The 13222-nt window shown below is 37.5% G+C and overlaps 2 protein-coding genes across 4 annotated transcripts in view; both read right to left on the bottom strand.

Annotated features, from left to right (window-relative positions):
• Positions 1-2153, bottom strand: part of LOC122091937 (folate-biopterin transporter 1, chloroplastic-like) — a 14789-nt gene extending 12636 nt beyond the window's left edge. Inside the window, exon 1 of one of the 2 annotated variants that reach the window (XM_042662194.1) lies at positions 1875-2153. In XM_042662194.1, the coding sequence (XP_042518128.1) occupies positions 1875-2133 (259 nt within the window). In that variant the 5' untranslated portion in view covers positions 2134-2153. The remainder of the gene's footprint in view (positions 1-1874) is intronic. The other variant, XM_042662195.1, reaches the window with a different exon arrangement.
• Positions 2154-6130: 3977 nt separating this feature from the next.
• Positions 6131-8838, bottom strand: LOC122091878 (FCS-Like Zinc finger 8). Of its 2 annotated transcripts, none has more exons than XM_042662104.1 (3): positions 8664-8838; positions 6817-7697; positions 6131-6659 (listed from the first exon to the last, which is right to left on the bottom strand). In XM_042662104.1, exons 2-3 carry the CDS (start codon positions 7656-7658, stop codon positions 6575-6577), a joined length of 927 nt encoding a protein of 308 aa, XP_042518038.1. In that variant the 5' UTR covers positions 7659-7697; positions 8664-8838; the 3' UTR covers positions 6131-6574. The 2 variants fall into 2 exon arrangements, with proteins under 2 accessions (XP_042518038.1, XP_042518037.1); XM_042662103.1 differs by having other exon boundaries at positions 7792-8837.
• Between the last annotated feature and the right edge of the window lie 4384 nt (positions 8839-13222).

Here is a 13222-nt window from a genome sequence, read left to right as displayed (position 1 = left end):
TTTTTTTTTTCTTGGTTTGATCTTGCCTCTTGCTGCCTCTTCTCTTCTTCTTCCTTCGCTTCCTTCTGGTTCTGTTTTTCTCTCTCTGCTCTTTTTTTTGGACAGAACCCTGGAGAGGGTGTTTGGACTGAGATTGGAAAAAAAAAGAGGTCGGTGGAGTTGTGGTTCGGCTTCTCTGTTTGCAGCAGAGTTTTTTTTTTTGGCTAATGGAAGTCCGAGGCAGAGACGGAGGTAACAGAGGCTCAGTGGGGTTTCGGAAGGGTTGAAGGGGTGGGATTGGGGTTTCAGCTGGGACGATGGGTATGAAGATTTTTTTTTTTTTTGGCTGTTCTCTGTCACGGTAGAACCAAAAACAGAGAATGGGAAAATGAAGAGAACGAAGGAGGATCCTTCAGCTCTAATACCAAGTTGATAGAGAACCCTTAGGGAAGAGAGGGAAAATCAGAGTAGAGAGGGGGAAAAAAGGAGAATCACACTCAACACATTCATTCAATAATCAAACTCACTCTCTAAATCTTCAATTGATTACAGCCAATATATAGGAAAATAGGAACATGAAATTAGAAACTTAACTGAAATGGAAACTAGCCTAAACTAGGAAACAACTATAAAAAGGAAACCAAAGCAAGGAAGTAAATCCTACTCCTACGTTCAAGTCTAGAAAATAAAAACATGAAACAAAATACTAAGTAAATTACTAATTTTATTTCCAACCCTTGTTGGACCAAAACCCTGGGCTGGACCGGTTCTTCTTAGCTCTTGGCTTCCAAAGCCAATCATGCTGGTCCAACCAAGAAAGGGCAGCCGTATTTGCATCAATGAGTATCTAGGCCTTCGGCTTGACTAGTCCCATGGCCCCATGCTGACCCTACAACTGCATAGACCGGGTCATACCGGGGTTGAATGAGAACCATTCAACTTTCACCGAAAGTAATGAAAAACACTAAACACCCCTATGTGAGCGACCCCAAGGAGGTAAGGGGACTAATCCCATGGCCCATGCTGACCCTACAACTGCATAGACCGGGTCATACCAGGGATGAATGAGAACCATTCAACTTTCACTGAAAGTAGTGAAAAACACTAAAGTCTAAACAACCCTATGTGAGTGACCCCAAGGAGGTAAGAGGAGTCGGAACTCAGAACCACACACTTCTTGAGGCGAAGGTCCCTTGCCAACTCCACTACCGTCTTGGGGTTCACATACAAATCTGCAACTATTAGATTCACTTAGGCAGTTTTAAGTTCTTCCAATAACAGCAATTTTACTCTGAAACATAAAACAGGCTATAAGCTTTCCAACCCTTTAATCCTCTTTAAGTCTTCCGCATGCTCAACTATTCTATCCTCTAGATTTCTTCCACACTTGGTATTCCATTTTCAAGACATAAAACATTGCCACTCATATTTGCTTCAAGTTTTGAAGTTTCTAAAAAAATTCAATGCCATAAAGTGTGTTCAAGAAATCGCCTGGCTTCAAGTGCCTAAGATTAAAAGGCTGGCAGCACTCATAACATGCACCTGAGATTGAACACAATTATACTGCTTCTCCGCTATAACACTATAGAACTTCCGCAGTACTGATTATTCATTCAATCAACTGCATTCAGTCTTAAAATAAAAAAATAAAAAAATATTTTTATCAGTTATATTTAAAGTGACTATAAAGAACGGCTATCTTTTCCTTCCCTATAATTTTTCCAACGCCAAAATTCGCAAAACATGGAAAGCAAATCAATTATTCTACCGAAAGAAAAGGAAAGCAAAACAATTACATAGAAATGGAAGCTAAAATTACTGAATATACTAAATTCACGATAAGCATAAGACGTAGAGACGGCGCCGGATAGGTTAAAAAGAAAAGAGAAACTCACAGATTCTGGAATCCGAATATGGTTCCTCTTCTTTCTCTCGCCGGAGGGACGCCGACGGTATCGACAAGCTGACAGACATGTCCTTATTAGATCGATAGGTTCGAATTTTCCGGCGAGTTGTAGAGAATCCAGCGAGACGAATGCTTGTGTCAGATGCCCTAGAGATCCGACACCCATAAGCAGAGAGAGAGCATAGAAAGGATGTGTAGAGGTTCGAGGAAGGTGAGAAAGACCCTAGAGTTGCATTCGCAGATGCCATAAGAGGTTAAACGAAAGTCAGAAGGAGTTTGCCGTACAATTTAAAATTTGGACAAAGCGAGGTTCCCTGGACGGTTTGGTCTGGTCCAGTTCGGTTCAAACCTGTAAGTTTGAGTGAAAGAGAGAATCTTTTCATCTGTGGTGATATGAGGGTTGAAATCGTCTGTAATTCCGATCTCGTACAATTTCGTACAATATCACCTTCAGGCGGTGACACGTGTATTGATACCAATACAATGGTCTAGATCTGGTACAACTAATAAAACATTAAATCAGTGAAGAGGCATTTAAATCAGATCTGGACCATTGCATTGGTATCAATACACGTGTCACCCCCTGAAGGTGGTATTTCACGGAATTGTACGAGATCGGAATTGCAGACGATTTTTTTCCGATGATATGTGTTTGAATTTTTTATTTTTTATTTTTTTTGGTAGAAGATTTGTCTATGGATTGAATTCTTGGAATGGTGAATGTCAGCGTTAACTCATCTTTCTATTGATGAAAATCTGAAATACCTTTCTTTGGTCCAATCAAAGGGTTAGATCTTTGGATTAAGAGATCCTCTATTCATCATGGATGAAAGAACTTGATCTCAATTCACCATATAAACTAAGGAGAAAGTTTTTCTACACTCTGCAATGTAGGGTTCAACCACCATCTTAGGGTCCTAAAATATCCCCCTATTGGATAATGTGGCTAATGCCCTTCCCTATTACACACTACCCTTTCCTAACCATCCTAGTCCACGTCAAGGTATTTTATAGTTACTCAAAGTGAACTGAAATTTTGTAGACAAAAAGTAGTCAAATTTCAACCCCCACCCTCTACTCTCCTACTTCTCTCGATCTCCTCTAGAATTGTCAGTGCCAGATTCCTCGCCACTCAACAAGTCGATGATGAAGGAGTAGATTGGTAGTAGATCAGGCTACTTGCTTGAAAAATGATTATATTCTCTAGCGAGCATTCCCACCTAAACCTGAACCAAGCCCCAACAAACGGATTGGGGAAGAGATAGACAACTCAAAAAAGACAGAACAACACTATGGTCATCCACTTGTAAGTTTAATTTCAATACAATTAGAATTGTCCATGTTACAATCAGCAAAAATGTAATAGCCCTCTCTGGGTCCCTTTTGTGGGTCGTTTCTTTGACTCCTTCTCAATCCTTTGTACAGATCCTAGTGGATCATTGCCCAAAAAAAGAAAAAAAAATCATGAATAGTGAAAAATTGAAAATTCACAAGTGATTAATAATTCAATACATTTTTTAGATACCCAATGAGATTTGCCAAATCACTTTTCCACATGGCAAAATAAGAACCATAATTAGAATGTATTTATCACCATGTGGAGTGACAAGAAGTTTTCCTTTTCGCAGAATAACAAAGCATGGTTCTCTCAACTCCTGTCACATAATCATTTATTGCTTCTTCATAATTTGTTCTATCTTTATGGATGTCTGTCTTCCTTCTTGTATCTTTCTTTCCTCTCCTCTTGCCAACTCATTCCCAACCTTTTTTTTCTTTAATGAAGTAATAACTTCTTAAATGAAATACTAACACTACAAGGAAACCCTTTTAATGAAACTAGAGAATTCATGCTTATGAAGTCATGGACCAGCACTTCTTACAACCAGCTCCTTTGCCTTTTAGATGATCCATCAAATCAGATGCTTTTAAGGAAATGCTTGTCTTTCATTATGAAAGAAAATAAATAGAAAACCTTTGCATGGCATGAAACATACATGAGAGGACAGAGTATTGGTATTGGTATTGGTATTGGTATTGATACTTATATTGGTATTGGTATTGATACTCGTATTGATCTTGATCGATATTGTTACTGATATGGATGTTAATACAAATCGGTTGTATCAAGCTGGATTGACCTTTTTTTTTTTCATCGAAATACTGATACCAAGTACTTGTGTCAATGTAAAAGGTGTTATTGTTGTAACTACATGGTATTCTCTTACCCCAAAAAAAAAAAAAAACTTTCTCTAATGGTTTGGTTGTTTTTGGAACCTTCCATCATTCGATGATAAAGACATGTTATCATGCATGCCACGTGGCCTTTGATACTATGTCGAAATAAACAATTCAAAAAAATCTTAGGTATTAAGTAGAAAGGCTCAATTGATATATGAGTCAGCTAAGGTAGCAGAGTTAGTTAACGTGGAATTATTCTTAATAATATTTTTATTTTTGATAGGTAGAAATTTTATTGAAATTTGAAACATGAAGAGTCCATGGCTTCAAAAATACTTAACACATATAATCTAGTGGTGGATGGGGTTAAATTGTCTTATGCATCATCGACATGGCTTTCCTTGGCAAGGAATAGATCAGGTATCTATATTAGAAATACCTATCTCTGTTAGCTTATACTCAAATTTTTCCATTTGTAGAGCCTTTAATGCATAAAACTTATCGAGGGCTAAGATTCCAACTTATCATCTAATTTTAAGAAACATTATTCTTAAATTTTAGTACATGTATAGAAGAAAGCTTTCAGGCTTCTCAGTAGGGGTATTTATGTCAACATAAAGGGAGTCATTGTTGTAACTAGTATTCTTTCTAGAAGGGACGGGGGAGGCATTGGTTGTGTTTTAGAACTTTCTATCATTCGATGAAAAGGCACTTTAGCATGCTACATGCATGTTGCATGGCCTTTGATGCCATGTTGAAATAAACAATCAAAAAATCTAAAATATTAAGTGAAAATACTCAATTGATATATGAATCATCTAAGGTAGCAGAGTTGGTTAGTGTGGGAAAAAAAAAATTTAAGTAAATTTTATGGAAAATGAAAATGTGAAGAATCCACAAAATCTGAAATACATAATTTATACAATCATAAAGTGGATGGAAGTAAACTATCTTACACATCATTGACAGGTATGTTGTACTTTAGTAAAAAGGCATTTTGAGGAGGGGGGTTCCATTTGCATTCCGATCTGATTATAGGGTACAGATATCTGTAGTACTTCAGGAGGAGGGCATAAGGACTTGCATAATTCCTAATGGGGATGTCGTCCAATTTCTATTAGTGATCAATTCTTTCGTGCAAAGATGAGGTCATTCCGAACTCACCAACAAATAAAATAGCAAAGGCCTAACTTTTCACCTCTCAGCTTCTTCACATGAGCTAAAAGCTTAAAACAAAGCTCCAACCTTGAATCCAAAAGTGAATTTTGGGCTCTTTGGTGTGTCGTGCTGCTAAGCTAAGCCAAATTGATCTTAGGAACATGAATCATCAAAAACTATGGTCAATGGATTTTGATGCAGCTCCAAAACGATGGTAGTGTGATTCAATCGAAACATGCCCTCGAACAGAAGGGCATCCCCTAGTGGCTAGAGTGAGAGCACAAGCTCACCAAAAGAATGATTTGATTTTTGGTAACGTCTAACAGCTCCAAATACGCTTTCATACTAGGTCAGGAATATGCAACCAAATACAACTAGTTGAAGAAAAAGGTCTTTCAGGGATCCAACTCCTCTCCACAGAGCCCAAGGACCAAAGAGTAATCCTAATACTAAGAGGACCCGGACACGCATCCCTAAGTCACCCCAACCCTAGGATCACTCTCTAATCCCTAGGCTTTATGGAGATGGATCCTACCCATCTTTCAAAATCATAATAACTTGATTGCTGAGGAGGTGATACCCAAAATCCCTCAAACTTGAATATCCTCCCTCAGAAATATATTAGGTAATATTAATACAAAGGATTACTTCTTTATTATTAATGTGAAAGTAATATGAAAGAAATCGTCCAAGAAAACATCATCATCCAAAACCTATATGTAACAAAAAATAAATCTGGGTTTAAGGTTTGATTACTCTAAGATTTTTTTTTAAGTTCTTTAATCAGTTTGATTTACAACCCTAATATAATAAAAGTCACATCAAGCATTGACAAAATAATAATCTTTCAGAAAACTTTACGCCAAGTTGCTACGAGCAGAAAAGATAAAGACACAAAAAACCAATAAAGAAAAGAGAATCGGCCATGAATGATGATTGATTATTATCATAAAATAAAGAAAGATAATGGCAAAGTTCATCAATCATCAACCTTATGGAAAAACAAAAACTATTGATTAAAAAAACCCAACCTCAGTCTCCTTCAGTAATCACTACCAAAATCCATCTCCAACAAGAACAATTGAGGGAAAAAAAAGGAGGAAATCGACATGAACAGGATAAAGAAACACCTAAATTGAAGTAGATCCAGTCGTATATCCAGGCAGATTAATAGTCGAATCAACTCAGTCTACTCTGGACTCTGGACTCTGGACTCTCCATTCCTTGGTTTGATTGGTACCGGTATATAGAAAAATTGAGAATTTACAAATTACCCAAATTCAACTTGCAGGAAAACCCAAAACAGAGATAAAGAGAAGAGATTGGGAAGAATCAAGAACAGATTCCAAGATCTTAATCCAAATCATGCTTCTCAATTCCCCCATCGAACATCATCTCCTGGTAACGGCATTCGCTGCTGCAAAACGCTTTCTCTCCCCTGAAAACACATGCCCAGATCACAAATAAGAACTCAAATCATATCAAATCCATGTAAATCCAGACACAGTAGCAGTTCAGTTGAAAGGAACCCACAAGAATCAGGACTGGATTCTCAAAGATTACAACTTTATAGAGGAATTGGAATTGGAACTAACCTGTACATGTAGATGTCTTTCCCCTGTCCTAGATTCTTCTTGCATGCGTAGCAGAAACTGAGGAAATTTTCAGAAGGGAAGCGAGACTGATCGGAGAAAAAATTCTCCTTTCTCGATGCAGAAAACCCAACAACTCCACAGCAACTCTCTACAATGCAATTATCAAAGATATGTGTTGTTTTAGGGTTCGGTCCATGGGAGATTACACAAGTATAATCTTCAGAAAGTTCCATTTCGCTCGCAGAGAGACAACCTGTGAAAACTCGAGGAGTTGTAGGAGTTTCAAGGCCTGGATTCACAGACCCAAATGGAGATTTGTTCACTGAACCTGGAGAGAAAAAACCCAACTGAGAATTTCGAGTCTTGATGCCGAAATCTGCAGGGGATTTGGGGGAATCAGCTGGAGAGAGAACGGATGGTGGGAAAGGAGGAATTTGAATCTTTAGCTGTGATCCAAACAGAACCATCCGGCTATCAGGTTTGGAGAAGTTGTTAAATTTATCATCACTGAGAGCATCAACAAGACCAAGCCCAACCCCTCCTGATTCTAGTTTCTCCCATGGATGCTTGTTCTCCAGACTGGGTTCTGGGGATTTGGAACTGCTTCTGTCGGAAAAGGTTGGAGTTCCAGGACCAGAGAATGGTTTAATGTCAAGAATTGAAGTTGGGCTCACCAATGAATCCGTCTCAGAAAACCCCTTTGAAGCGAAGCCTGTAAACGACCTTGGAGAACTGAAGAAAGATGAAGCATGCCTGATGTATCTGTCAGTTGGAGATGGCAGAGAAGCATGATCAGCCATGAGAGCTTGCTTACTGGTCACTGATCTGGATCTCTTAAGCATCACTTCCTCTTATCAGATTCTCCCAAAGTTATTGTTCCCCTTTGAATCAGAAAACACAAAACAGAGAAAAGGTTAGATTTTTCTTTAATCGAGGTAGAACAAGTGACAAAACAGAGTATGATATCGAATTCACCTGCAATATTTGGGAATTAAACCTACAGAGAAGGATGAAGCCATTGAACCCATGAAACCGCCATGAATCAGAGAATTAGAGATTGGCAAAACTGACTTCCAGAACCGCTTAACATACGGAAAAAGAATTGAGGATTTCCATCTTTATTACAACTGATCAAGAAAAAGGATGGTGCTTCTGACACAAAACTACCACTTACCCAATACCCAGTACCCAGAAACCAGAAAACCGGAAATGTAACCTATAATAAAATCTCTCTCTCTCCCCCTAAACCTCTCAAACTTCTGAAACCTCCATGATCAAACGCAGATTAAGCAATAAAAGAAGGAAAACAAATAAGAAAAAGTTCTCCTTTTTATAAGTTCAGATTCTCTACCCACCAAAGCACAGAAAAAAACAAGTTTCATGATCAAAACCAGACGCGAAGAAACTGGCGAGCATCAACAGGTAAACAAGTTAATGTTTGTATTTTTTTTGGTTTCTATTTCCTTCTCTGATCCCTTACCTTTATTACTGTTAATTTGTTTGTTTCTCCCGTAATTTCAGTTAAAATCATTCCTTCCTACCATTATCCATCGAGATAAGATTCAAAACCCAAATAGAGACAAGACCCATATACAAATATAGCACAAACATGAAAAAGATCAACCCCTCTCCCTCCCTCTTCGTTAATCTCTGGTTTCAGCTCTGCAAGAGAGGGAGAGAGACAAGATAGAGAAGTTAAGAACTCGTGGGTCGAAGTGAAGAAGAGGTGTTGGAAGCATTTAAAGACGCGTGTGCATGAGAATCAGGAGGTTAGATAAAACCGCCCCTGCTAAAAATGGCAGTTTTGTCATGGCGGTTTTTGACAGAAACAAAGGCTGAAAGCTCACTTTCTTTTCTTTTTCTTGGATCGGTGTAAGATTTTCCAGTTTTTGATCTCTGCTCAGTCCGTCCTCTCTACTGTGTGGGTGACTGTGTCTTCATCACTGAAAGCGAATATAAACTAATACCGTAACTCCAAGGCTGACGACACGCTACGTTCATTTCGATCGTCTGTACTACTCCAGTCACGTCTCTGAGCCCTCTTAAGCTTATCTGATCAGTTCTTAACCCCCTAACTCCTAATACGAGTTTACCTTTAACCTCAGTTAACCATCTCTTCTCTATTTCTCTCCGACAACTCGGAAATCGGGACTCTGAATCCTTTAAAACCGATACGATATAAGCATGGGTCGATCATTAATTGGGTGTGAAACAGGATCAGGTTGATCCAGCCTAACCTTAGGTCCCCAAAATTCAACCCAAGCCAAACTCAACCCTACCGTGTTCATGTCTGGCCCAACCTAGCCCTAATTGATCTCAATTGGACATTGACCCTGATTCTTATCAAGGTCGAACTAGCATTGATTGGCCATTTTACCATGTGTTGTATGCATTAAAAAAGAAAAATAAAAATAGATCAAATGATTAATACACAATTAAAACTATGAAGTGTAACACAATAATAAATCTTCAAGACACTTAACCATAAGAATCAATGACCTAAATTCAATTACTCAAAATAAAAGGATAGGGTGATAGTCTTAAATTATATTACGGAGATCATAGTCAAAATCAGGGTTGGGTTAACCCAACCCCGACCCAATCGGGGTCATTTGGGCTTACGGTAGGTTAGGGCAGGTTTGGACTGTCAGGGCTAAACTTATAGACCTAGGCCGTTTGGACAAATTTACTTTTGATTTTTTTTAAACAAAGAAAAATAGGTTTTCTGACAGTTTTGTCCCTTTATCCATACTATTTCGAGTGATTATTGTTTGTCGCGCGTGCGGTGGTGCAGTGAACATCGAATGGGCAAGACGACATCGCACTCGCAGTAGAGAATGTTTTCATTACTATTTCACTGATACAGTATTAGTATCAACTAGCTAGGGATAGTATTATGGATCACCCGACACCAATACCATTATATCTATCGTTCTTATACCACTTTGTTGTCTCTAGACTTTTGAGTGGTTTGTACTTTGTATCGCTACACCGTCCTAGGTAGGTTCGGTTTGGTTCGATCAGGTTGAATTGATTGCAGGTAATAGGTCAATTTGAAATCAAACCGTCAAGAAAAATGGGTTTTGATCCACTTTCTATCAGCTTTTGTAATCGGGTTTGTATCGGATTACTAATAAGTTCAGACTGGTCTGTTCGGACTATGTATATCCATCCTGTCTCAATTTCAGTTGAGTTCGATTTAGTTTTCGCTTCGGTTGGTCTGGTTCATTTTTTGTTTCTATCGGATCATAAAACCCCAAGGGGTTAGCGCAAATACTGTGCAGGGGTAATCTGCCTCAGGAAAGGAGGTCCCGTGCTCAAACCTCCACCACCTAACTTCTTGGGGCCAATGCACGAGAGTTTTCTTCTAGGACTGACCTGATTCTGTGTAAGCGGTATTACAGTGATCTCAAGGAATAGTCAGTTCAAAGATTCGGATACCCTGAGCATCAAAAAAAAAAAAAAAAAGGTAAGAGTTCAATTAAAGATTAAATCAATCATTCTAACTAGCTAGTTCAAGTAAAAATAAAATCTCTTACTCTACCGTCAAAATTTGACATATGAACAAAAGACATTTTGTTCTAATAACCCACAAAATTTCAATCCCATCTTATCCGCTTTAAAATTACAAACTCTTTCGTTTTCTTAAAGAATCATTTCTTTTATCGTGTTGAGAAAAAGACTTCATTTTGCACCATCCACTAGCGAGCTTTTGTTAAATCTTAGTTCATGAACTCTTTTCTCAATGTGGGATCATTGTTACTTTTTTTTGGGGGGGGGGGGGTGATAAAGAGCAATATCATTGATAATGGGGACAATTAGAGCTCAAGGAATCTTGTTACAATATTCAAGGAGCCAAGGAGTGGAAACAAGCCAATTTATCTTACTTGTCATAGACAGAGCCTTCCTAGATAAGAGATGTACAGTACGACAAAATTCTCTTTCTTAGCAATACAAACAAAAAGCAACTAGTAAAACGGAATGCCACAGATTTGATATTCTCCAAAATACCAATAATAATAAAAAGAGGGGATTCCTATGGGTTGTAAAGGAGTGAAACAAGATTTGAGTTATCCGACTCCACAATAACTTGGTGGTGGAAAGATGATTCAACAATTGATTGGATGCCTAATAATACCGCCAACGCAAAGGAGAATTATCATGGTCACAACACAATACAGTCAATCCACCAGAAATAGTTTATGTGGGATCATCGTCGCATACTCATAATTGAGAGGTTCTAATACCAACTACATATTCTAATCTCACATTTTAGATCTTTCTTAAGCTATTAGATTGTGGTGGAGCTTCAAGCCTTTCTCAAATTATTACAAATGAGGCGAAAATTGGTAGCTTGATGACAATTGTGAATTATAATTCTTGACAACTAATTCAACCACATTGTCCTAATTTCATGCATCTTTCTTTCAGTGAAATAGCTTAATTATTTCATCTAAATGATAAGGTAAATGGTGTCATAATAACAACTTTAGAATTTAGGTATCGTTCACAATCTAATAACCAAGAATCTATGTTGATCAATGGGAGATAATCAATGAAATTACCAAACATATTAACTTTAGTTTGTTGTGCCAATCCATGGTATCTAATTTGCTTTTAATAATTATATAAGAAAAGAATCCATAGATTATTCATGTGCGGAATTCTTGGCACGCTAAGAAATATAAATGGAAGCCTCACAACATTCCATCTCCTCTGAAATCCCTATTGTATGATTCGATATTGGGTCCTCTATTCGCCTAAATTAGTACTTTAGTGTCGGTGAAATCCACTCCCTTGTTATATATAGTTTTTATTTATTTATTTATTTTGGATGAAGTTATAAAAAAATTAAAAAAAAAAAAACTTTTTTTTTTTTTAGAAAAGAAAAAAAATCACCTATTTCTACCGCATGAAAAGGTGATGCGGCAATTCAAACTATTGGATAAATAGAAAATGATTTGGATTGATCATATGTCAAATTTATAGTCAATAGTATCAAACACCCATTCACATAAATCTATGTCTCATTATTTATCCGTTTAATGCAGCCTATATGTAATCCTTAATTTTCAATACTTTATTATTATTATCACTAGGCTGAATCATAATTCTTGACAACTAATTCAACCACATTGTTCTCTTATGAAAAAAATAAAAAAAAGCAACCACATTGTCCTAATTTCAAGTGCCTTTTCTTTTGTTGAAATAGCTTGATCAGTACATCTAAATAATAAGGCAAATGGTGTCATAATAGCAACTTTAGAATTTAGAATTTGGATATCGTTCCAATCTAATAACCAAGGATCTATGTTGATCATTGAGACAAAGTCGGTGAAATTGCCAAACAAATTAACTTTAGTTTGGTTGTGCCAACCCATGATATCTAATTTGCTTTTAATAGTTATTCGGAAAATACACATTGTCTGTATGCGGATTCTTTGATACGTTAAAATACATAAATGGAGGCCTCATAACATTCCTTCTCTTATTGGGTCCCTCCATTAGTGAGAATTGGTACTCTCTTGCCAAAGGGAAACCATTCCCGTGTGTTATATATATATATATATATATATACACAATAACAACAAACTCAATTTTATCCCAACTTCAAATGGGTCTGCTATATATATTATGTATATATTAAGTTATTCAGCAAGCCACCTCTTTTTACTACATAAAATTGTATTGTGACAATTCAAATTATTGGATAAATAGAAAATGATTTAGATTGATCATATATTAAATTTTTATAATCGTATAATATCAAAAACATCCTCTCATGGAAATCTATGCATTTCAATATTTGTTTGTTTACTGCACCATAATCCATAATCCAACATAAAATATTATTAAAATCGTCCGATGCGACCGATTTCGATCCATGTCATTAAGGGAACTCGGCTAGTCGGCTCAGCAAAGACAACATCGTATTTCGCGAGTTTTAGAGCATGGAGACTCTCGAGTCTCGAACCTATGGCTCCTTGGAAGTTGATGAAGTTAAGGTAGTTGGTGTGGGTGCGATGGGCCTCACCGTGAAACGCGTCGAAGCGAACCTTTGGGATTAGCCCTTAGGGCCACACGTGGTGGCCCTGGTGTGTCCACTCACGGACCGTCCTATAGATACTTACACATACACATCATCATTATCAAGACCCCATCCATAAATAACAGTCATCCCATATAGGTTTACGTGAAAAAAGACCTGCTCTCTCATCTGGTCCCACTTTAACTAAAGTTAAGAAGTAATTCCAGACCCACCATCTCCTCTGGGGCCCATCCCAATTTCCCCTTCTTCTCCTTGTTTTTATTCGCACTCTCCTCAAACCACTACCCCCCTTCTGATCCTGCCACGTGGTATCAAACCACGCTACTCACAGTTCCTGTCTGTATCCTATCTCATTCT

This window comes from Macadamia integrifolia, chromosome 10 (genome assembly GCF_013358625.1).
Source record: "Macadamia integrifolia cultivar HAES 741 chromosome 10, SCU_Mint_v3, whole genome shotgun sequence".
Taxonomy (NCBI): Eukaryota; Viridiplantae; Streptophyta; class Magnoliopsida; order Proteales; family Proteaceae; genus Macadamia; species Macadamia integrifolia.
Note: the sequence above shows the minus strand (reverse complement) of the source record. Positions and strands in the feature narration are given on the sequence as shown.

Coding starts and splice junctions, on each gene's coding strand:
- LOC122091878 (XM_042662104.1), bottom strand. CDS start 7,658: ATGCTTAAGAGATCCAGATCAGTGACCAGTAAGCAAGCTCTCATGGCT. Junction 6,660..6,816: donor AAAGACATCTACATGTACAG/GTTAGTTCCAAT, acceptor ATGTGTTTTCAG/GGGAGAGAAAGCGTTTTGCA.